At 35.8% G+C, this 22,967-nt stretch overlaps 2 protein-coding genes across 5 annotated transcripts in view; both read right to left on the bottom strand.

Annotated features, from left to right (window-relative positions):
• The window catches only part of LOC103420476 (vicianin hydrolase-like), a 48,987-nt gene extending 33,866 nt beyond the window's left edge, over positions 1 to 15,121 (bottom strand). Inside the window, exons 1-13 of one of the 4 annotated variants that reach the window (XR_011582959.1) lie at positions 14,859 to 15,114; positions 14,694 to 14,763; positions 13,264 to 13,322; positions 11,980 to 12,055; positions 11,341 to 11,418; positions 11,134 to 11,221; positions 10,780 to 11,032; positions 9,111 to 9,226; positions 8,776 to 8,999; positions 8,567 to 8,598; positions 8,376 to 8,478; positions 8,182 to 8,290; positions 7,803 to 8,045 (exon numbers count right to left, since the gene is read on the bottom strand). Coding sequence is in view for 3 of the 4 variants with exons in the window: in XM_029104995.2 (XP_028960828.1) it covers positions 7,877 to 8,045; positions 8,182 to 8,290; positions 8,376 to 8,478; positions 8,567 to 8,598; positions 8,776 to 8,999; positions 9,111 to 9,226; positions 10,780 to 11,032; positions 11,134 to 11,221; positions 11,341 to 11,418; positions 11,980 to 12,055; positions 13,264 to 13,322; positions 14,694 to 14,763; positions 14,859 to 15,071 (1,590 nt within the window). In the remaining variant the exon portion in view is untranslated. Of the gene's footprint in view, positions 1 to 7,644; positions 8,046 to 8,181; positions 8,291 to 8,375; positions 8,479 to 8,566; positions 8,599 to 8,775; positions 9,000 to 9,110; positions 9,227 to 10,779; positions 11,033 to 11,133; positions 11,222 to 11,340; positions 11,419 to 11,979; positions 12,056 to 13,263; positions 13,323 to 14,693; positions 14,764 to 14,858 lie in introns of those variants that run through there. The other 3 variants (XM_029104995.2, XM_070825091.1, XM_029104997.2) reach the window with 3 other exon arrangements.
• A 3,976-nt stretch (positions 15,122 to 19,097) lies between these two features.
• LOC103438365 (uncharacterized) lies at positions 19,098 to 22,528 on the bottom strand. Its single transcript, XM_070825090.1, has 5 exons — positions 22,176 to 22,528; positions 21,575 to 21,776; positions 21,337 to 21,405; positions 21,103 to 21,235; positions 19,098 to 20,255 (listed from the first exon to the last, which is right to left on the bottom strand). The coding sequence occupies exons 1-5, from the start codon at positions 22,396 to 22,398 to the stop codon at positions 19,641 to 19,643; spliced, it is 1,242 nt and encodes a 413-aa protein (XP_070681191.1). The 5' UTR covers positions 22,399 to 22,528; the 3' UTR covers positions 19,098 to 19,640.
• Positions 22,529 to 22,967: the final 439 nt, after the last annotated feature.

Here is a 22,967-nt window from a genome sequence, read left to right as displayed (position 1 = left end):
CAATAAGATTTTTCATTGTAAAGAGAAATACCACTATCTTTATGTTTAAAGTAATACAATTTGTTTCTTAAAAAAATGGCCATAAAGACTTATGATTCAATTGGTTAAAAACATTAAGCCATGTGTTAAACATTTTAAGTTCGATATTCTCTTTATGGTTAAAGAACTTTTGTGAGTGGTACATGGATGAGTGATGTCGATTTACCTTACTTGTAATGACAACAAGGATCTATAATTGCATGTACATTCTTAACCACTACTCAACACACACTCATTCATCATAATTGGGTAATCCATGATAATTGTAAAATGAATGAGTGGGGGATTTTGAAAGGGACAAGTCCATTCAAGGTGATTAATCAAGATACATCCAAATATAAGGCTCGTTTAGACGTGCTTTTAAAACGACTGAAAGCGTTTTTGGTGAAAATATTTTTGAAATCAATCCTTAGTAAAAATGCTAGTAAATCTAAGAAAAGCACTCAAAGTGCTTTTGGAACCCAAAAATATTTTCTCTAAAATCGCTTTCAACCATTTTAAAAGCATATCCAAACGAGCTCATATTGTCTTCCCTCAAACCCCCAAACCCAAAAAATAAAAGTGAAAAGCTCTTCAAATCAAACGTACAATACAATCATGTTTTCTTGTTCATAAAGTAATTAACCTTATTATCTTATTGATCAATTCACAGAAATGATCAGTTAATTATGAGTGGGTGATTGGTGATTAAACAACCAAAGTGGAAAAGTACCAAACTGAAATCTCAAGCCATGACATGGACAAGTTAGAGGATTAGGAATTATGGAGTGGGGCCCACTCGGACTGTAGCACTAAATGACGACTCACGCTATTCTCGACCTTTGGTCAAAACTGAAAAACCTACATACCCTCCTTGGAGGCTCCAGCTGTGCCTCTCTCGTGTTGGACATCTGTGTGGCCAATCGCCTTAAACATCTTATTCGCATGTCTTTTTCTCATACCAGAGTGTCACTATCTTCCTTTCAAGGTTCCAAATTTCCAATGATGGCTTCTCTCCACATTCATTCCACTCACCACACTCTTATTATATACTCTTCAAACTCACATAAAGTCTCTACTCGATATAATCTCTTTCGAGAGATTGAAGATTCAAAGCTTCTTATTCATACCATTCAAAATAGATGCATTATTGAAGATATTCGTTAGGTCCTTTTTTTTTGTTTTGTCCACATTCACGCCAGTCACCACACTCTTATCATATACTCTTCTAACTCACATAAAGTCTCTATTCAATATAATCTCTTTCGATAGATTGAAGATTCAAAGCTTCTTGTTCATACCATTCAAAATAGATGCATTATTGAAGGCTATTATTGAAGATATTCGTTAGGTCATTTTTTTTCTTTTGTCCACATATTTCAGGGAGTCATATTCATAGAGAAGACAAACTTTATAGTTGATGTTATTACTAGTTTAGCACACTCGCCTAAAAACACCAATATCTAGAACAGGTCACAACCTTTGACAACTCTTCTTGTGTTCATGTTTGATTGTCTAGGTCCTAGTTGCACTCGAGGTTTATTTATCTAATGTGATCCACTTTCTTTTTCTTATACTTGAATGTAGAAAATTCTGGTGAAGGAAAAAATGGCGCACATGCCAATAACAATTAAAAAGAACAAAAAAGATTTCGAAACTATTACATTAATTTGAATGATGGAGAGTTTTGAACATTACTTACATATTAAGTTTTTTACAATACATCATATATGCACTTTACGTGCGAGAGTGTGTTTCGAAGTGCGAGTATGTGAGTTCATCATTATAAATTTATACAAGTGCAAATCCATTGGCCATAAGGTTACAATCATGCTCAAGTTATCTCATAAGCCATAATTTATAAGAACACTGTAACTTCTTATACAAGTGCAAATCCAATGCACTAATTAATGTCAACTGAAACGCCAATGCACTAATGCCAACTGAAACGCCATATATCTCATATGCCAATTTTTATTTATTTATTTTTATATTTTAAGGGGAGGGGGAGAGTTCAAAACTATTACAATAATTAAGGAGAGGGAAGAGTTTGAAATCATGGTGCATGAGTAGAAACTCAATACTACATCCACTAGAATATTGGACCACAAAGCAGATATCTCATATCTCATCATTTGTGACACATTTCTCACCAAGTATGATTGCATATACCAAATATGCCAATAGACTTTAGTGGACCTCGCTTAAGTTTGTATTGTTTCAATATTGAATGATGCATTCAAAATTTTTAATTTATGAATAATTTTCAACTAGAAGAAGTTGTTTTCACTTAAATATAGGTCTTATGTTCGATGTATAATAATTTTGTATTAATACCTTGTGAAATACTAAGGTAGCGACATAGCTTTATTATCGAAGAATTATCTCGTTGTGATATAGAATAAATGTAAATACGTGGAAGCATATGATTGAATTGACATTCTTTTACAATAATACAACATTAAAATGCAAGGTATGAAGAGGAAATGCTCTTAGGATTCGCCTTTGCCCTTGCATATATATTGTAGTGATGAATCGTGTCATGATTCATGACCAGCTAGCTGCTACAGAATAACTTGTCAGCCGTCCCATTGGTGCCTGTGGTCTAGGTAGTTGAGTCATATATTCTTCAGTCATACACGTCAAGCCAACCAACTACTATTTCATCATGCATGTAAGCTGCAGCCTGCAGGAGGTAAATCTGAGATGTAGTGGATAGATGAAAAATGCTATAGATTCATCAGGACACTAACAAACCTCCACTTGCGAAGCACTTAATTATATATGATGCATTTGCATGTGTTTTATTGTTCTACTTTAATGTGAAGTGGAGAATTTTAATTTTTAGAGCTCTTTGTTGCGGCATACCAAATACATTTCTTTTTTTCTTTTTCTTACTTTTTTCGCAACACACTCTTTGTTTTTATTTTATTTTATTTTTTGTCTAAAAACACTCTTTATTTCATTCATGGTTGTGGTTGGTAAAACATGAGCATCGATCCATAGTTTCTGACCCACCTTTTATTTTCATAATTTTTCTTAGTCAATTTGACATAATCTCTAGCTCTCGCATGCCAAATGAGGCCAATTCCCTTATCATTTTATAAAATTATTAAGTTATAAAAAAGATATGTGTGACAAAAATAAATTGTGAATTTAAATGACCTGAAACTCAATGTATATATATAAAGGTGAAGTGCCGATTTAGTCATTGAACTATCACCTTAGTGAAAATAAGTCCCTAATCATTAAAAATTACTAATTTCATCCCTACTATTATATTCAAAGCTATTTTATCCAATTTTTCGTCAACCTAAGTCACTTTATACACTTTAGGGTGTAATACCGTCATTTTCTTGCCTATAAACCGTTAACATTTCATATAGGTTGCAAATCTAATGTCTAATTTACCCTTCAAAGTTAACTCCATACACTATTTTCTTTATGAAAATATATCAATCTATCCCCTAATATGTATCACATGCATGTAACGTGACTTAAATTGATGGAAAATTGAATATAGTAGCTTCGAATATAATACTAAGGATGTAACTAACAGATTTTTTTAATTCAATGACTGATTAAGGATGTAACTAACAGATTTTTTTAATTCAATGACTGAGTGTTTTTGGAAAAAAAAAAGTTTTGGATTTAATTTTCACTTAGGTGATAATTCAATGACCAAATTGACAATTAACCCAATATATTATGTTAGGATTATCTCAATTTCGTGAGACTTGCCAGAATTTATTAATAAGATTTCGACGTGGTCGTTTAATAGGCATACACACACCGATATAAAACAAGTAGTTTTCACTTTGATTAGAGTATTCCATCTCCGTCTCGACAAAGATAAAAACAGAAAGACTTTTCTATATGTGCAAACTCCAAATGTATGCTTCACTATAAACAATTAAAGATGCAAGATGGTGACAAATACATGTCTGAATTAAAATAATATATGGTAGTTTAAATGTAAGGATCATAGCATTATTTAAGTTTATTGTATATTGTGAGATATGCAAGCATGTTCAATATTGTAATCTTTAGCATAAATAATATCTTATACTAAAGAGACTGATTCTGCTTAATTAATCTGGACACATTCTGGTCTCTTCTTATTGATTGGACGTAGAGAATAGTCGTCATATAATTCCATTCAAAGGAATAAAAAATTATGCATTAGGATTTAGTAGTATTTCTTTTATTGATGACAAATTCGATATTTAATTACGATGTCATATTGTGTGGCTTGTTCCAAATCGTCCGCTACAATATCATTCCAAATCTCCCACCTTCAATATCATTGTATGAAAAAAAGAACAAAGAATATTATATCTATCAAAAACATATTTTTGTATCACTATTTTTATTTCTTTTCTCCTATATATACGATCATTAATTTTTCTTCTTTTTGTTCTACCATATGTTGCTGGTTATTTGACCTATATCATAAATAATATAAGAATCAAGTTGTAATTGTCATTGCTTAACAACTCTAATTATATGTCCTAACCATTTTAGTTTCTATAAATAATTAAGATATCATTTGGGTGGTTATAACTAAAAGTACTATCTGTACAACCAACCCTACCTAGCTTAACTAATTTATATGAATTATCGTCTCCAAAGTGAGAGACTGAGAGACTCAGAGTAGGTGCAAAAGTCATCGCTTCCTAATAGCTGGTTGTCTCCGTGTGCTAATTAATTTGTGTCTCTGGCTTTCCTTCTGCATCTTGCCAAAGATTTAACACACTACTACTTGTTGGTTCAACAATAATATAACTTAAGCAACTAACTGATATCCACAATGGCAGATGCACATTGAAACCAAAGTAATCTCAGAAATTTGAAAAATATACATGTGAATGTCTTCCAATGACTCTTCAAATGTTTAGCAATCCAATCGTCATTATCTTTCTGATGGAGTAGTACTCACCTAATTAATTATTAAAACAAAATTAATTTTATTATATTAACCAAATATGGGGGTTGTTGAGTGGTTAAGCTCATATACGAATGAGAAGTTGAACAACCAGGCTTTTAAATAAAAGGAAAATAAGAGTAGAGAAGATGTGCATAATAATAATAATTATTATTATTATTATTAGTTCTTGAAAATTACATTTCTTAGAAGTAGTTAAGGAAATTGGTAAGTGGAGCTGCCCCACCTTGCCATGGGAAAAAAACAGGTAAAAACCTGTACCCATTAACGCTACAAATTCAACTGTAATCTTTACATACGATTTCATCGCTGAACAAATATGACAAATTCTTTCTTGGAGACGAAGGTATCATAATGTTGACTTAAATGGCAGTTGCAAATCAAGCATTAGTCGTAGGTCGCCCTTCCCCCACCCCACCGTTATTGGGATCCCACCCGGCCATAAATTTTACACCAGTGTAACATTGTCCCTCAGACATCCACAGGTTCAAGTTCAACACTAGGTGATCAAGGCAAGTGACTTTTCATGTGCTTATAAGGCGGCATGCTATTATTCATATTGGCAATAAATTTTATGGTGAAACCTCAATTTCTTTAAGTTGGGCTTCTCTTAGACATCTCAAATGTGGAACAATAGTATTGATTATTGGGTCCACAAATTCCTCATATGCACCACTATTAAATGGCAAACCAACTCGCCTCCTTTCCCGGCTTTTTTCCCCCAACCTCTCGAAAAGAAAATTTGTGATTTTTTGCCTCCTCTTGAATAATAGATAGCCTTCGGGCTTTTAATTAGAAAAACAGAAGGAAAAAAAATTATAATTTTGGTAGCCCCATTTGTATACGAGGAGAAAAAGAATGTGTGGTTATCAATTCTCATATGTTTTGACAGACACATAACTTGCAGTGAAATGTGGCACCAAGTTATTTCAAAATAATAGTTTGGCACTTTTTCATACATGTGCAAAGCTTGTGAACTAACCATGCTATCCCCCATCCTAATCTTTCATTGCTCATCAAATATATATTACACTATTTGAAGTGTAAATTTAGCAGACAAGGCAGGGGAAGTGGGGGACAGTGTTCTTGTTTGTATCAAATTATCAATACGAAAGTGTGTGCCAAACCTTGAAGTTAGCCTAAATGATCACGAGAGATGGATAAGGTAAGTTAGATTTAGTATAAGTTCAGGATTTAATTCATGCTTATATATGTAATTACATAAAAGAAGAAAAAAAAACATAAAATCAAAGTGTTTGAAGAATGATTTGACAAATTAAAGAGGATAAGATACAGATGTAAATGAGTGCTAACGAGGAACCAAACCAAAGCAAACAGAGATTGCTTTGAATTGAGTAGCTAGAGGAAACAAGGCAAATGCCAAAAGGCTGATCGATCGACCCATGTTTCTTACATGTGAGTGTTGTCCCCCCCTCCATGTTCATTTATTTCATGTTCGCTTCTAGTGGCTATAATTTCTCATCCCATTTTGTTTGGCTCTTGGACACTTTTTTTGTTGCATGATAAATTTTTGTCCCTCAAAGATGTAGCAACTTTTAATTATTTGATGTACTACCTTTGGTTCTAACTAACTTCTAAACCCATACACCACGAAAATTCATCCCTTCTCCTTCATCATGGAAGGGACTTTGATCTCCTAAAGATAATTATAGTGCATGAGAACGTAAAAATTTACTTAAGCATAAAAAGTTACAAATTCAAAACTTAATGAAGGATCAATAGTTTGCCTAAATTACGAATGAATAAGCTAAATGAGTGAAACCCCATCTTGTTGTCACGACTCTAGAGTTTTGAAGGTCGGTAGGGTTGTCACCCTTCAACTTTTGCTCTAGAATTTGGAGGACAACAATGCTATTCACCCTGAACTTTTTTCCCCTAGGTTTTGGGCTTTAATTATATTTTTGAGGGCTAAAATTGTGCCTAGAGCTTTTATTAGCCCTCCATGGTTAGAGATGACCTTAATCTTACGATCGAATAATATTTTTCTTTACTTGTAAATGAGAGGTTTTGTGTAAGAATCTAATGGTGGCAAGTTTGATACTAATATTTCTCCACCCCTTAGTGTAGATATATCATTGTATAAAAAATTATTAAATAATGTAAGTGCCTTTTAGATAGATGTAGTATTTTCTACGAGATAGAGGGGAAAAAAAGGAGATTTTGATATGTTAGCCTAGCTGGGCCTTATTTGTAGGCAACTTAGACTAGCAATATGGCCAATTGAATCGATCGGTTTCCATTTTTGGTAATAGTAGGGGGGAATCCCAAACGTCACTACTAACTAGAAATCAACCTGTACTAGACCTAACAAAGAAGCAGCTTTATCATCAAATGCTTGTCGACCTTTATAGACTGGTTGAGTTTCGATCGAGTAAACAAGGAGCCTGGACAGGTCAAAAGATCCTGCACGATTGACCAATTTTAGCGCAAGTATGGGTGGTTCCTTCGTATATGATTTGCTATAAAGGCAACACAACGATATAGTTGCCTCTTGGTTATTGAATTCCTTGAATCAGGAGCTTGTTGTATTGCTATACACTAGTTGAAGTTTGGGCTGATCTAAAGGGCTGGTTTTCACGAGGTAATAGTTGACGAATATTTGATATTCAACGTGTGATCAACTATTAAACATATCAATAAATATTCTCGTAACGCCGATGTTTTCCTAACCAAGAAGAAAAAAGTTGAATATAAACAGGAGTAGCAATCAGTTTCTTAAATAGTACACTACTCAAGAACAAGTGATACAGTTTCTGATGGGTCTCGATGCTATATGCTACCAGACCTTATTGATGCAAGAAAGAAAAAACATAATATTCTGTCACGTAGATGGAGGGAGTTTGAGTTATTGAAATACTCTTATAACCTTATTCCACACTCTTGCACCATCAATCATTTGAGGAGGAACATCTTAAACCAATATGCAGAGTGCTTGAGGTACCTTTTCATATTATTTTTGTAGTCAATATATGTGAACCCAAATCGAACAGTGTAGCCTGAGTCCCATTCATACACATCCAGAAGTGCCCATGCAAAGTATCCCTTCACCTTAACGCCCTCCCTGCACACGTATTGAATTAAACTTCAACGCCGTATCAAAATTTGAATTGATTTGCAATGTATATATTACATGTGTGTTTTGCTTTTTGATTAGTTAAATGTAGTTGACACCATATCCGTAAATCCTTTGTACTGACTTGATGGCTTTCGAAAGATATTGAAGATGTTGATAATGGTATCTAATCCTGGTACTATCCTTGAGGGCAGTCTTGATAGGCATGGAGCTATTATTTGCCTCGCCAACACCTACAAAACATCAAAGTTTAACATTTCAAATTCATATAATATATATAGCATCAATTATGCGAAATAATTCATTTGTATACAATACCATTTTCGCTAATGTAAATCTCCGGGTTGTTGTAATTTTCCTTTATATGCAGCATAAGCTCTCGAATTCCCCTTGGGTAGATGTACAGCCAGCTCAAAGCAGTCTGCAAAAATCAAAGCAGGCTGAAATGTGTGTGTGTGTGTGTGAGAGAGAGAGAGAGAGAGAGAGAGAGAGAGAGAGAGAGAGAGTACCAGTGTGCCCAAAGGAACCCCATTTTTCTCCGCTGCATGCGCATGGCAGAAGAGCAAATTAGCAGAAGAAACGCACACATTTGAGTTATATATACATATACATATATATATATATATATATATATGTCAAATTTTGTATAAAGTAAATGAGGATGGATTAATATTAATATATATGAGTTGAGCATGCATATAGCTTAAGCACTACTTACTAGAGAGAGCAGTATTCAAGTCTCCATAGAAACTTTGGTTAACAGTTGTAACAGTGGAGAGTGAGGAAGCATCTGCATAACAACTCGTGTAATAATTGACACCAAGGAAATCCAAGGATCCTTTAAGAAGCTTTGATTCTGCTTCGCTGAATTTAGGCAACCGATTTCCCACCGCAGACCTCATAGTTTTGGGATACTCACCGAATGTAACAGGATGCGTAAACCTACGTAAAAATTCTTTTTATTTTTTTAATAATTCAAATGCAACGATGCTAGCTACCTAACTAATAAAATTAATTTTGATTGGAGATTTAGAAATTTGGTTAATTGCTCACCAGCCGAAAATACAATCAAGAGACTTAGAGGCCGCCCTCTTACTTGCAGCTGTTTCAGATTTTGCTACATACCAGAATGTCACAACCGTAATCCCAATTTGTCCTTTCTGAGAGGCCTGCATATATATAACTCAAGTTTAAAGCAACTTTAAAGTGTCTTACTTTTTTTATTTTTTTTAGCAAACGATATTATCTATATTAAAGGATGAAGGAGTAGGTTAATTCTCATAATCAGCTAGTAGTAATAATGTGGTTCAAATTCGCTTTTAGCAAGAATTGAACTTAAAACCTCTCACTTATAAGTGAAAAAAAAATATTTTTTGGGAAGTATAATTAAGGAGCCAAGTGTTTTTCTGTAGATAAGATCATTCCCAAGTTTATGTTGGAGACACAAAAATGAGAAATATCCAAGAGTGAATATGGTGACCTATGAGAAAAACAAAGAGATGCGGATGAGAGACGCGAGGACGAAATGAACAAACACCACCTATCTATCAAACGAGATGGGCCACAGACCCTTTTCTTTTTCTTTTCTCTAAAAATTCACTTTTCGTTCAGTACCATTTAAGATACACTATGATAGCTCACACTTACATTTTAAGACTAAATAATTATGATAAAGTTTAAGTCAATGGCAGAGCTATCATGGGATCATTAGTTATTTTTGATCTCAATATTTAAAAACTCATATATATTTGTTTGTATATTGTAGTTGACCTCTATAAATAGTTAAGACAAACTAAATTACAACATCATTTTCCTACTTCTTCTATTTTCTTCTATCATATATCCTTTTATCTCTTCTTGTATGAAATACTTTAGTTGAAAAAGCTTGACAGTCTTCAACATTACTACACAGTGTCCTGCATCCATCCTCGACAAGCCTCTACAAGTAATTGTAGTTGTCGACATATGTTAGCATAAACTTTCGGCATATATTGACAAGAATTGATAGGTGTCTACTAGGTGCTCAATGAAATGCCCAATGAAGCTTTTTTATCGATATTATGACCCTATTATTTAAAAATTCTGGCTACGCCACTGGTCAGTGTAGATTTTTGTACTTCAACGTGGTTGAATTATGAAATTAAAGTTTATTATTATATACCAATGATGTACTATTACAGTATAGACATATATTATTACTAGAGATTAATGTTATGAACTTACACATGATTTACAACATGATGTCAACCTACAATTAAAGTACGGACACACCATGATCGTTCAAATTTACATTCCAAGATTACATAATTTATCTTAACATTATATTTAATTAAACAAAAAGACGTTGGTATTATTAATTATACCAAGGTTTCCCTTTACGCTGTACGTTAGGTTACTTCAAATGTACACTCCAAGTTAAGTTACATAATTATCTTCACATTATATTTAATTACACCAAATGACGTTGGTATTACCATACTAAGGTTGCACTTTATGGTGTGAATGTTAGATTACACTGTTAAGAACTTAAGATAGTACATTATATTTGGACATTATTGCATTATAGTTGAATGTTCAAATTAAATGGTACCGAATACTTTATTAAGGTACCATAGACGGACCCATTTTAAATAAAAACTCTGGAATATTTCATATGAAATAGCCGTGAAATAATGTAGCCATGCACTATTTTAAAACAAATGAAAACATGATAGGAGCCAACCTGATACTTGTGCCTGTATATCTTCACAGCGTGTGCATGAGCAAGTAGTAGATGATGACCAACAATGTAAGGCTCAGTGGCAGAGTTACCAGCAGTGCAATTTCCGACATAGTTTGAACATCGACCGGGTGCATAAGTACCGCCACTGTATCCATCAACACAATATGTAACAGGCTCGTTCAATGTCACCCAATGCTTAACACGATCCCCAAATGTTTTGAAACAAAAATTGGCATAATCTTGAAAATCATTCCTGTTAATGATCAAATGATCCATATTCTCATATACAACTTTATCATCAGGGTAGATAAAAACTTGGTTAATTATTTGTATCCTTCAGTTCAATATACTTACACAATCTTAGGGCTTAAAAATCCACCGTACTCATCTTCAAGTGCTTGTGGTGTATCCCAATGGAAAAGGGTCACAAAAGGCACAATTCCTGTTTACATGGGAGAGCAGGGATAAGCCAAAGATCTTGGGAGGACTGATTTATCGCACTGAATTAATGAACAAATAAAAGGGAGGCATTAATTTTGAAGAAGAATAGTGGATATATACCATTGGATAAGAGCTCATCTATCAGATTGTTGTAGAAGTTGACTCCTTCTTGGTTCACTCCACCTTTAATTGTACCATCTGTGACAAAAAAATAACTAAAGTTGTTAAGTTAATCGAACCTTGAACCTAGTTTACTTACATTCATTATTCAATTACGACCCTTAGAAATATATATATATATATATATATATATATATATATATATATTGTAGAACAATTGGGAACTGGCTGTGATGTTGACTAGCACTTTCTATTTTCAAAAGAATGACCAATACTCTTTTATAGTAACAGATATATGGTGGAGAATGGATTTTGATTGAAAGACGGAGATTGGTTTAGCTGATGAAAGTTATTAGAAGAGTATGTTAGAAGGTTATACAGTTAGTTTATTTTGTAGGCTTGAGAACTTTGTTGTTCACTGTTTTGTGAGTATAAATTGTAAGCTCTCCTTCTCATTTTCTATAGCCTGTTCAGCTCATAAACATCAATACAAGCTTTCATTCCTTTCTAAATCTTAACCTTTTTCTCTGTTTCACTGTAATTAATATGCATAGTTTCATACCTTTTTCAATGTAGTTAATAATTTAGTCAAATTTTGAGCAGTATAATGGAAATTCATAGATGCATCTATAATCTTACTAGGTAGTATTCTTGACCATGAGAAAGAAAATCTGAAGGAGTCCAAGCCGATCTTTTTTATCAATTTTATGTCCTCCTGCGTGTGACGATATAGCATTCAATTAATCCAAACATAATTAATTTCTTTTTCAAGTAGGTAAAGTATAGGGCAAATTATAGTAGTTCCTCAAGTTTGAAGTCTATTACAACCACATACAACATCTTTAAAACATTTCACTTTCATACTCTACGTACTATTTTATTTCAAAATCATATCTCCGTTACATTTTTCATCCATTAATCCGTTAAACGCTGACGTGATTGCTAAATGTGTGTCATGTGACAAAAAAAATAATTTTTTATTTTTTTTTAAAACCTGAAACTTCTAAATTTTTAAAAAATAAAATAAAATAAAACAACAACAACATCAACAAAAGCTACTCCTCCCGGCAACCCCCAAACCCAGAAACCCCACAACCCATAACCCATAACCCTTTTCCCCCACCCCACCCACCTCACAAAAACCTCATTCCTCACCCCCCTCGTCCTCCGGCGACCCACCTGAGCCAAACCCTCCCCCCCTCCCCCTCCCCCCACCCCCGCCGCGAAACGCAGGAAGCCGTTCCCCCTTTCCCCCCCCCCCCTCTGCGAAATGCAGGAAGCTGTCCCCCCTCACCGTGACAAGCAGCCGTCGTGGTCGCCGCAGAGCCACCTCCCTCCAGAGCTTAAAGGTATGGTGGTCGTTGTTCCTGGCGATTTTTTGGCTCTGAGGGAATTATGTGAAAACCAATTTTTAATGTTGTGGGTCTAATGCCTTGGATTTCTGTGTATGAATTGAGAAAATTTTTGTTCAATTTCATGATTTGAATATGTTGGAATGTTGTGGGTGGGGTTGCAGATGAGAGAAGGGAGAAAGGGGGTGGGGGTGAAGAGGAGAAAGGGCTGGGGAATGTGGGTTCTGCTAAGTTTTTTTAATTTTTGGTTTTTTTAAAGAAGATTAATGCTTTAAAATAAAAAAAAATTGCCAAGTGGCACATATTTGACAGTCATGTCAACGCTTAACATATCAATAGATGAAAAATGTAACGGATGTATTATTTTAAAATAAAATAGTAGTTGAGGCATGAAATTGACATATTTTAAAGATGTTGTATGAAGTTGTAATAGACATCAAACCTGAGAAGCTAATATGTAATTTACCCTAAAGTATAACTAACAGTCAAACATATATAATATATTCGAGTGATGGATAACTAACAGTCAAACATGCATACATACATATATAATACGAGTGATGGAGCAAACCTTATAGTGATTGTAAAAATCATCGGCTACATTCCCATTGCTACCATCCGAAATTTTTTCTGCCATGAAAAATTCTCTCTTATAATTAAGACAATGATTTTTTATCATTTGCGATAAAAATCCACTAAAGAATGTGTTTGGGCCCAAAATAATAGTTTGGGCCGAGCGTAGGATCATTCTCGGCCCGGGAGGCCGTGCGGCGAAAGGACCATGGATCGTTCAGCTCATGGGCTTCCAAGCCTAGGTCGGTTAAATCAGAACGCAAGTCGAGTCCTAGTACAATAAGGAGTCTTGACGGGATCAGTAATCCAGAAAGCGAATCCGGCTCAGTTAAAGACTAGATTCGTAGTCCTAGTGAAGATAGGACTGGTCGAGGTGATGTTGATCCGGAGAGGGAAACCTAGTCCGAGTAGGATTTTAACACGGACTCAAGGTCCAGTGCTATAAATAGGGGAAGCTGTGCATCAAGGAAGCCCCCTGCAAATCAATACAAAATTGCCCTGCGCAGTGATTTTTTCTTTTTCCTTTTTCGCTGACACATCTTCCGTTGGCATCAACAGCACTGTGGAAGCAACCAGTGATATCTTAAGTCGGCATAGATAGCTCTGTCACCGTAGAATCAGTCGGTCTCGCAGTATCTTCCGTTGGCATCAACAGCACTGCGGCGAGAACGGTTGATTACCTATCCAAGTCTCGGTCGAGAAGGGTTTCTGAACCCTTATTGGTCGAGGTCATCTCATCAGCCTTCCCAGCGAAGTGAGGTGTTACACGTTATTACGTTCGGCATATTGAAAGCCGAATTTGATATTGAACTTTGTAAGAATAGTAACCTTGTCTTCAGGTTCGAGAGCCCAAGAGGCCGAGACGTGTTCCTTTCTCGGCCGCAATCGCAAGACGCAGAAGTCAGCCGCGCACCCCACGCAACATCAACAAATTTACTCCTCGGCCGAGCTCGGCCGACGAGTTGGCACACCCCGCATTCACCGAAGGACGTAGTTAGCTCATTAATTACTCGGCCTGAGCGCCACGTAGGCTTTGTAGTTTTTAGGGTCAACAGAATGTTAAAAGTACACGTTTGCCTGATATCGGATCCCATCCGGACCCAAAAGAACTGAGCTCACTCATCAAATTATTCGGATCATTGAAATTTGCTCTAACGGCTACAAACAAGAGACCCTTTAAAAATTATAATAATTGTAGTCGTTTGATCAAATTTCAATAGTCCGGATTATTTGATCATTAGGCTTAATTTCATTGGGTTCGAAGGGGATCCGGTTCCGTTTATCCCGCATATGTTATAAAATACATATAGCCCTTTCTTCGTTTCCTTAACAAACTACCAAGCATGTATGATGTGAATTAAGCTCAGAGTATTAATACGCTTTCTACTTCCAATTACGAGAGAGAGAGAGAGAGAGAGAGAGAGAGACCTGGATGTTCCCTAGTGAAGGTATCCCATATACTTGGTCCCTTTCCATGAACAAGAGCTGCTCCTTCAGACTATGCGTGGGAGAAAATATTTAGAAGAGATCATATATATAATTACACGTAGTGCTAGCTTTGCTCTCAATATGTCTGAAAGTAAATGTACTCACCTGATAAGCAGCTAAACCGGCTCCAAAGATGAACCCAGGTGGGAAGCTAGTTCGATTAAATGGCATCGAATAATGACTCGGTTCAACTTCCACAGCAGCACTTGCGAACAAAGCAAAAAGTACGAGGATGAAGCAAAAAGGAAGACGTCCTCCTTTAGTACCCAACATGTTTCTACAACTGGTTCTCTTCTGCCGCTCAAATGCATTGAACATTTTGGAATACTATCTTCAACCTCTCAAGTCTTATCATATACTATACAGAGAGAGAGCCCGGTAAGGATCCTCAGATCCTTATTCTTTTTAAAAGTTATAATAATTGTAATCGTTGAATCAAATTTTAAGAATTCGATTGACGGATTGAAAGGATTTGATGAAAATGATGTGAAAATATCTTTTTTTCATAAAGTTCAAAAATAATTGCGAACTGGGCACACTCCTACGTTATAAAAAGCCGTGCATGTTTCTCACGTGGACCTATTTTATATATATTATTAAAAAGTTAAAAGTAATTTAAATTGTCCCTGAAGCGGACAACTCATATTATTGGACAAGGATTGTCTGCCTTTCACTTATGGTGCCCTCCCCGTGCTTTTCTGTTTGTGTGGTCATGGTTAAGTCACGTCAACATTTTATATTACTATTCATTTTTTTCTTATTATATCTATAAAAAAAATAATATAAAATGTTGACGTGACTTAACTGTGATCAGATAAAACAGGAGGGCACGGGGAGGCACCGGAAGTGGAGGGCAGACAATCCTTGTCCCATATTATGGGCTGGGTTACGTACAATGAAAAGGCAAATTCCTCAATTAGACCATACTTCTACATACCGCAATGGCTGATTAGTCCTGAGGAAGAGGATCCTCTCTTAGGACCGTTCAAACTTAATTCAATGATTATAATTATTATAATTTTTAAAGAATCTTCTTATTTAAAACCGTTGAATTAAATTTGAACGGTCTGGATGATCTGATCAGAAGGATCCTCATCTTAAGCTCAGGAGAGGATCCTCTTCCCCCAATGGATCCATGCAAACATGCTAAACCTGAACCATCCATTTGGCTGAGCACATCTCAAACCAATCGTATCCGATTCCATGGATCTTTTAGGCATTTTAATTACCATCACAACGAATAGGGAAGGAGGCTTAAGATCTTGTAAGCACTACATCAAGACTTTCATCATCGGGGACGGACCCGGTGTATGACACATTAACACTCAACGATATTCATCATGAACACGAGAAAATCGGAGCATTGATCTCTTAATTTTAGTTGAATGAAAACTTTGATCTTTAAGGGTATGTTTGTTGCACCAAACTATCTTGAACTAAACTGGACTAGTTTAGAATAGACTAAGCTAGACTGATTTAGTGAAATGTTTGGTGCAGTGACTGACTAAAAACAAGGTTCTAATATTATATTATGTAATCTATATCTATAATATTTTATTATTATTTAATATAATCTACTAATATTTAATATTAGTTATCATTTTCTGTTTTCTAGAATCATCTTCCACTTCCTCTATCTAAAGCTATTATCCTTTACTCCGCCCACGCGCAGTGTTATCCTCTCTCTCAGACAGAGCCAAGTGGAGAGGAGCAGGGCTGGCCCAGGTCCAGTGCAGGCAGGGCGACCGTCCGGGACCCAAAAAAATTAGGAGCACCAAAATTATTAGGGTGATATATTTATATATGTTTTTATAAGAGTATAAATTTATAAAATTTGGTTCAAAGACACAGAAATTTAACTAGAAGTGGTGGTTTATCATTTGAAAATAATGAGGAGGTCTTGAGTTCAAAACACCATGTGTGCTTATTTACTTTCCATTTTTTACAAATTTCTTTTTATAAGAGTATAAATTTATAAAATTTGGTTAAATGATTAAAAAGTTTAATTAGAAACAATGATTTTTGTTGTTTAAAATTAACAAGAGATCCTAAGTTCGAAATGTTATGTGCATGTTTATTCTTTTCAATTTTTACAAATTTTTGTTTGGTTGTTAATTTATTTTTAGTTACTATCTAGTAGCCATGTGGGTTGTTATTTTTAAATATTCGTTTTAATTCAAGTCTAATCTTCAACAAAGAATAATACGTAGACCAAATTTGCAAATTATATGACGTGTCATCAAAATGTTTAATTTAGTGCCCATTCATTAATAATACATATCAAATAAAGACTCAAAAACATCATTATTTTTTAGTCCCATATTAACAAGGTTAGTAAATAAAAAAAAAACACCTAACGATTTATTCAAGAACACATTCAAATTTCATATGGAAAACGAAACTCATCATCTATCTACTTGTAAGCCCGAAGTTTTTTTTTTTCCCTATCTACTTGTGGTTGCAGATGGAAGTGGGCGTCGGCCATGGTTGTCCGCCTACCAAGTTCTCTGTCTTTGTATACCGGCGAGGCCGGAGGTGAACGGACGATGGCAAGAGAAGAGAGAGAGCGCGACTTGATTATGGGTTCTCCGCGATTCAAAACGAACGGACGAAGAATAATTCTTTGTGTAACTTTTAAATTTTTTATGTCTGATTTTCCTCTTTAAACCTTTTTTTTGGACGGAAGTTCTAATCTAGAGTTACTCGAAAAGGATCAATGCTTCATTGTGACAAGTTTAGAGCCCAACACTCATGAAATTTTAGTTCATGGATCAATGTTCCAATTAGTCTCAAATTCATAGAACAATACTCCGATTTTCTTTAAAAAAAAATAAAGACCAGTGACTTGGAATGCATGAATGCTCTCAACAAGTGAGCTACAAGCCACTTGCTAAAAATAGACAAAGAAAATTGCAGCATAATTTATCATGTTGTGAATAATACGTGGATGACCTACATGTATAGTTTGTTACTATTTATGTACAGTATTTTCATTATTCATTTGTGGAAAATTTGTAAAGTGAATAGTGCTTTCTTTTGTTTATAAAAAGGAAGAAGAAAGGAAATGAATGTGAGAGACTCATGGGAGAGAGGAAGGAAAAGAAAGAAAGAAAAGAGAGGAAGGAAGAGGAGAGGAGATAATAGAGGGAGTTATCTTTGTACTCCTATTATTCCAGGTTATAATAAAAACATTGATGCTGCCCCGATGATGTACTCTAGTCACACTGACTGTAAAGGAACCTCGTAAATTTTGTGTCTTGTTTATTTATTCCATTGCACCCACTGTCGATTTTACAACAACCCCAAATTTTTTTTTTATTTATCTTCAAAGCTTGTAACTAGCAAGGGAAAGGGATCCTCTCTAGATTCCTTCCATCTCGTTCGGGGATTCAATCCATTAAAATTTGATTCAACGGCTAAAGTTATTATAATTTTTAGAGTGAGCTTCTGTTTGTTGGTATTAGATTAAATTTCAATGATCTGGATCTTTGAACTTGGTGGATTAGGACCAAGGGATCCTCTCTGGGTTTGGTCATCTCCCTATAGGGCGTCCCCCTCCCTCAACACCAACAAGGGTGCAATTATAAAATAAATCTTCAATCAATCAAGATTTAAGTCATGAGGTTTGTAATGCTTTGTGGTGCATTTCCAACTTTTGAGTCTAAAATTCCTCGGTGCTTTTGAAGATCCCTCATCGAAGCATAGGTTGAATTCGTTATAACTTCAACAGTTAAACTCCATTGACAGTATTAAAGAACTTAAAGAGCTTATACTAATTATTAAAAAAATAATCACTCATCTGATTTACTTAGCACCTTGTTTGGCAAAGTTAAACCGGAAATCACTAAGTCATTTATGATCATTGAGTAATAATTTAATCATCAACATCCACGTCATTTGGTTTAGAAATTTGGTCTCTCAAGTATTGCTCTGTCCATTTTGATCAGATTAACAAGACTTGTATCCTCGTGCAGGAGTGGACGAGTTTAATGATGGTAAGTTGATGAAATCGAAAGATCCTTTAACCATTAGCGATTGCTCTTTAGAAAATTTTGGCAGTCATGAAAACTCAGATCATGAGAGAGAGAGAGAGAGAGAGAGAGAGAGAGATTTATTTGTTAAAGAGTTAGTTGTCCTGCATCCATAACATGGATACTTGGTGGATTACTACCTAGCTAGATTTCTATTTTTCGATCTTTAACGACCATTAATTAGGTATGTCACCTGATAAACAGATGATACAGTCCCCGAGAAGCCCTCTAGGAAAATTGGAAAATTGGAAATCTTTGGATGAAGACTGTACAGGCCGACGCCAGACTGAAGTCCATCTAGTACTAGCACTACTACTACTACAAGGCAATAATATTTTGTCAAAAAAATATAATTGTACAATAGCTTTTGCTTCAAGTAAATTGGGGAAAGAAAGGACATTGCAACAAATATTACACATACATCATCCTCAAATCAGTGTATATCGGAGCCATACCGCATAGCGACAAATTGCCAGGAGCATTAGATTTGTCTGAATAAACCGATGCAAGGATATCCAACTTCTTAATTGCGCCAAGCTGAAGAAACTGGACTCCAGTCCTATTTGGACCGTGATTGTAATTGTATTGCCAGTAAAGCATCCCCAGAGTATCGACTTGGCATGCGGTAGGAGATGGACAAAACCTAGGTACACACGAAAGCCTCTTAAGATCTCAAATCAAGCAATCAAACGGTTCTAGCCAGTTGTTACTAGCTACTTAAGACAAAGAATAACTAGAACCGCAGAGTTGAATATCACCGAGAAACTAAAATGCAGTTGGCAGCAGAACTCTTAGCGATGCTCCTCTCAAAGTTCCCTCTTCTAATTCCTTTTTTGGGGAATCCTATCAAGTCCAATTATTCTAAAATTTCTCCCTCCTCTATGTCGTCATCTGCTAATAAGAACTTCCTGACACTCGAAAGATTTCTTTCTGCTACTCCTTCCTTGCTAAATTCGCCTTCCAAATCAAGAAAATCATCAGGATTAATTTCTGCCATAAGATCTGAGTACTCATCTATTAAGCCTTGATCAAAATCAAAGTCCATGTCTTCAAAAAGCACTTGCTTCTTAGCATCGGAGCTGGAATGTGAATCGTTGCCAGTTTCCACAGTTGTAGACAAAGGCCTAGCAAATGAATCAGTGAGTGGTTTCTCGCACCTCCTTTTATTAGAGATATGAGGTGGGGAACTTGAAGTCACATGTTTCATGAGATCAAAGACCTTAGGATAGCTGTTGTCTTCTTCTATTTCCTCCTCCTTAAAGTGAACACCTCCTGCGCTCAAATCATTTCTTCCATAAGTCTTAAGCTCTGGTTTGCCGAAAGTAGGAGGGGAATTTTTAACTACTTCAAAATCAAGACTCTGCGAAGGGAGAAAAACATAAATGACAGGGTATTCCAAAATAACTAAGTTTGCTAACTGCTGCCTTATCGGAACTCTTACATCCAACTCACAGAAAGGTGACCTAGCCCCCTGTAATAACATCCAAAAGATAAAATCAGAAACAATTATGGGGCAGTAGTTTTATATTTCTGAGAAAAATAATCAAAATACTACCAAAGCAGGTACAATAGGATTAAAAGGTCGTACCCAGTGCACAAGGCTCCCGCTTTACGCAGGGTTTGGGAGAGGTGAATGTCGGCTAGCCTTACCCCCATTTATGGAGAGGCTGCTCCCAAGTCTCGAACCCGAGACCTACCGCTCATGGGCGAAGGCACTTGCCATCGCACCAAGTGCGACAATAGGATTAAAAGTGAATTCTAATTTGACCCAATGAACAAAACTATTCGCCATACCATGTATAAATTGTGCTTGTGTACACACTTCTGTGATATTTACATTACTGCAAGAAAAGTGTGCATAGAAAAACCAAGCTAGTTGTAGGTTGCAACTTCAGCACCCATAGCAGGTGGAAAAAGCATAGGTAAGCCCAGAAGACTAAGAGGTGGTAAGAAAATGAAGTAACATCAGCAAAAGTGATGCTCAATCCATCTAACACAACGAAAGGTACAAAGAACATAATCGATAGCTTTTTCTTCAAAGTTCAAACTATCTTTTATCTTCTTTAAAGCTTTTCTTTTCTATCGATAACTTTTTCTTTCACTGTCCTTGTCACCATTTCCATATTTTCTACTCTCACTATCTTCTTGATTTTACAAAAGCTGCTTCCACATCTGGTTTACTATAAAAATTCCAATCATTCTTTTCATTTTCATGATTCTTCAAAGATTCCTGCACCTTAAGAATGATTTTCCTTTTTTATCAATTTAAAAGGAAAAAATATATATTAAGGCCTAGACTACGAAACAAAACTACAAACCTTCGGATATTTACGAACGAAAAGCTTGAGAGAGTCAAGCTGTTCCTCACAGAATAGCTTTAGGTGATGATTCCATGGCCCAGGTTTTAGATGGTTCTCAATAACAGAGCAGATGTTCATGTTTTCATTTACTCTGCACGAGCATCAATATGCATCAGTTATCAAAACACATGACCCAAGCCTAGACAAAGAAATTAAACATTACTAGACTTCTCAAAAAGCGAAGCAGCTTACTCATGGTCAATTAAAACAACATCCGTTGAATGAAATCGCCATTCAATTGTCCAGGAGATGCATTTCTTCCTGAAGCAGATCAGACCAACAGAAACAAATATATAAGAAAAGTAATGACCGATTCAAATCCTCCAAAACATGTTGGACCACTCACTATCATCTTTATTATAAGAGCGTATCTCAAATTATATACAGGACCAAGCAATAATCCGTCCCCCAAAGCTTTGATAAATTTTACCTTTGATCATATCGAGTTTGGTTTTTCTCCCTTTTTGACATTCCACTTGGTAGAAATAAGAGTTTTGTCCTGCGACTGGCAGCAGCACTCCGAAGGCTTTTAAGGTAAAAGGGTAGCCTAAAATTATTGTATCTGCACAACTTATTTCTCAATCTCTGAGCAGACTCAGCAACCCTCTTCACTTCCTCTAGCAAATTGTAATCTAAAAACAGAATTGTCAATACAAATGCAATGGTTAAAATACGCGAGTACAAGTAGCAACCTTCACAATGCAATCTAAAACCCATACGCAAACGGACATCAAACCGATCCAGAAAAAAAATATGAATTTATATTCAAAAACCCCAAACGAGGTGCTCAAAAGTCAAAAGATTATGCAAAAAAATGGCAAAACTACCACGAAAAAACTGCAATCTGTCCATGAAAACATTCACAGTGAAAGAAAAAGCACTGAAATTTACCAAAAAGAAGTCAAATTTGCTTAACAAATGCATTCCCCACAGATAGAAACAATTGGAAAATCTAATTAAAAAAACTTAAAGGGGTCGAACTTAAATTCCAAAAATATCAAAGATAGGAATAAATTAGAAAAAGAGGGGACCTGAAAGGAGCTGATTGTCGTCGATCTGAGAGAGGGGGACGAAGCTCGTTTGGGGCCTCTTGCCCGTACAGCCAGTGCGAAGCTTGTGAGCTTTAACGCACGGAAGGCTGCAGGAGCGTACGGAGCAGCCTGGGCATTTGTACTTGGATGCTTTCTCTCTGCACTCTTCGCATACTTTGGGGTTTGGATTTGCTGTACCTGCTTCTCCTCCGCCTTTCTCCATGGGTCTTCTTTCACGCGCACTGACAGACACAAGGGGGTTTGGGGAAGGACCAGCACGGTAGGGTTTATGAAGTAGATCCTCACGACGTCGTTTCGTTGGATGTTGACTTTGACCTATTATACCCCACCCGCATGGAGGGGAGTCGGCGGGGATTTGGATCCTCTCTCTCCTGAGCTGAGCTAATAGAGTGGTCTGATCAAGTGTATGGGCCGTTGGATAAAAATTCAACGGTTACAAACAGGTTGGTCATTTTAAAGTTATAATAACTATAACCATTGAATGAAAATCCAACGGTCCATAACACTTGATCAGGAAGATCATCTCCATTAACTCAGGAGAGGATCCAAATCCGACGGGGAGCGGGTTAGTGATGTGCTATTCTATATTTTGGGCACAATAAAAAACATCTCCAAAGTCCCAACTCCTAACATGCCTCAAATCATTTTCTATTGAATATTGTGCTATACCAGCGTATTGATAACCTACAGACAAAAATTGAAGACGACATTAACGTTTCCTTCCACATCTTTTTTCTTCCTACATACTTAAACATTTCCTTCTGGGAGGAC

The sequence above is a fragment of the Malus domestica genome, chromosome 07, assembly GCF_042453785.1.
Source record: "Malus domestica chromosome 07, GDT2T_hap1".
NCBI lineage: Eukaryota > Viridiplantae > Streptophyta > Magnoliopsida > Rosales > Rosaceae > Malus > Malus domestica.
This window is presented reverse-complemented; position numbering and strand designations above follow the sequence as displayed.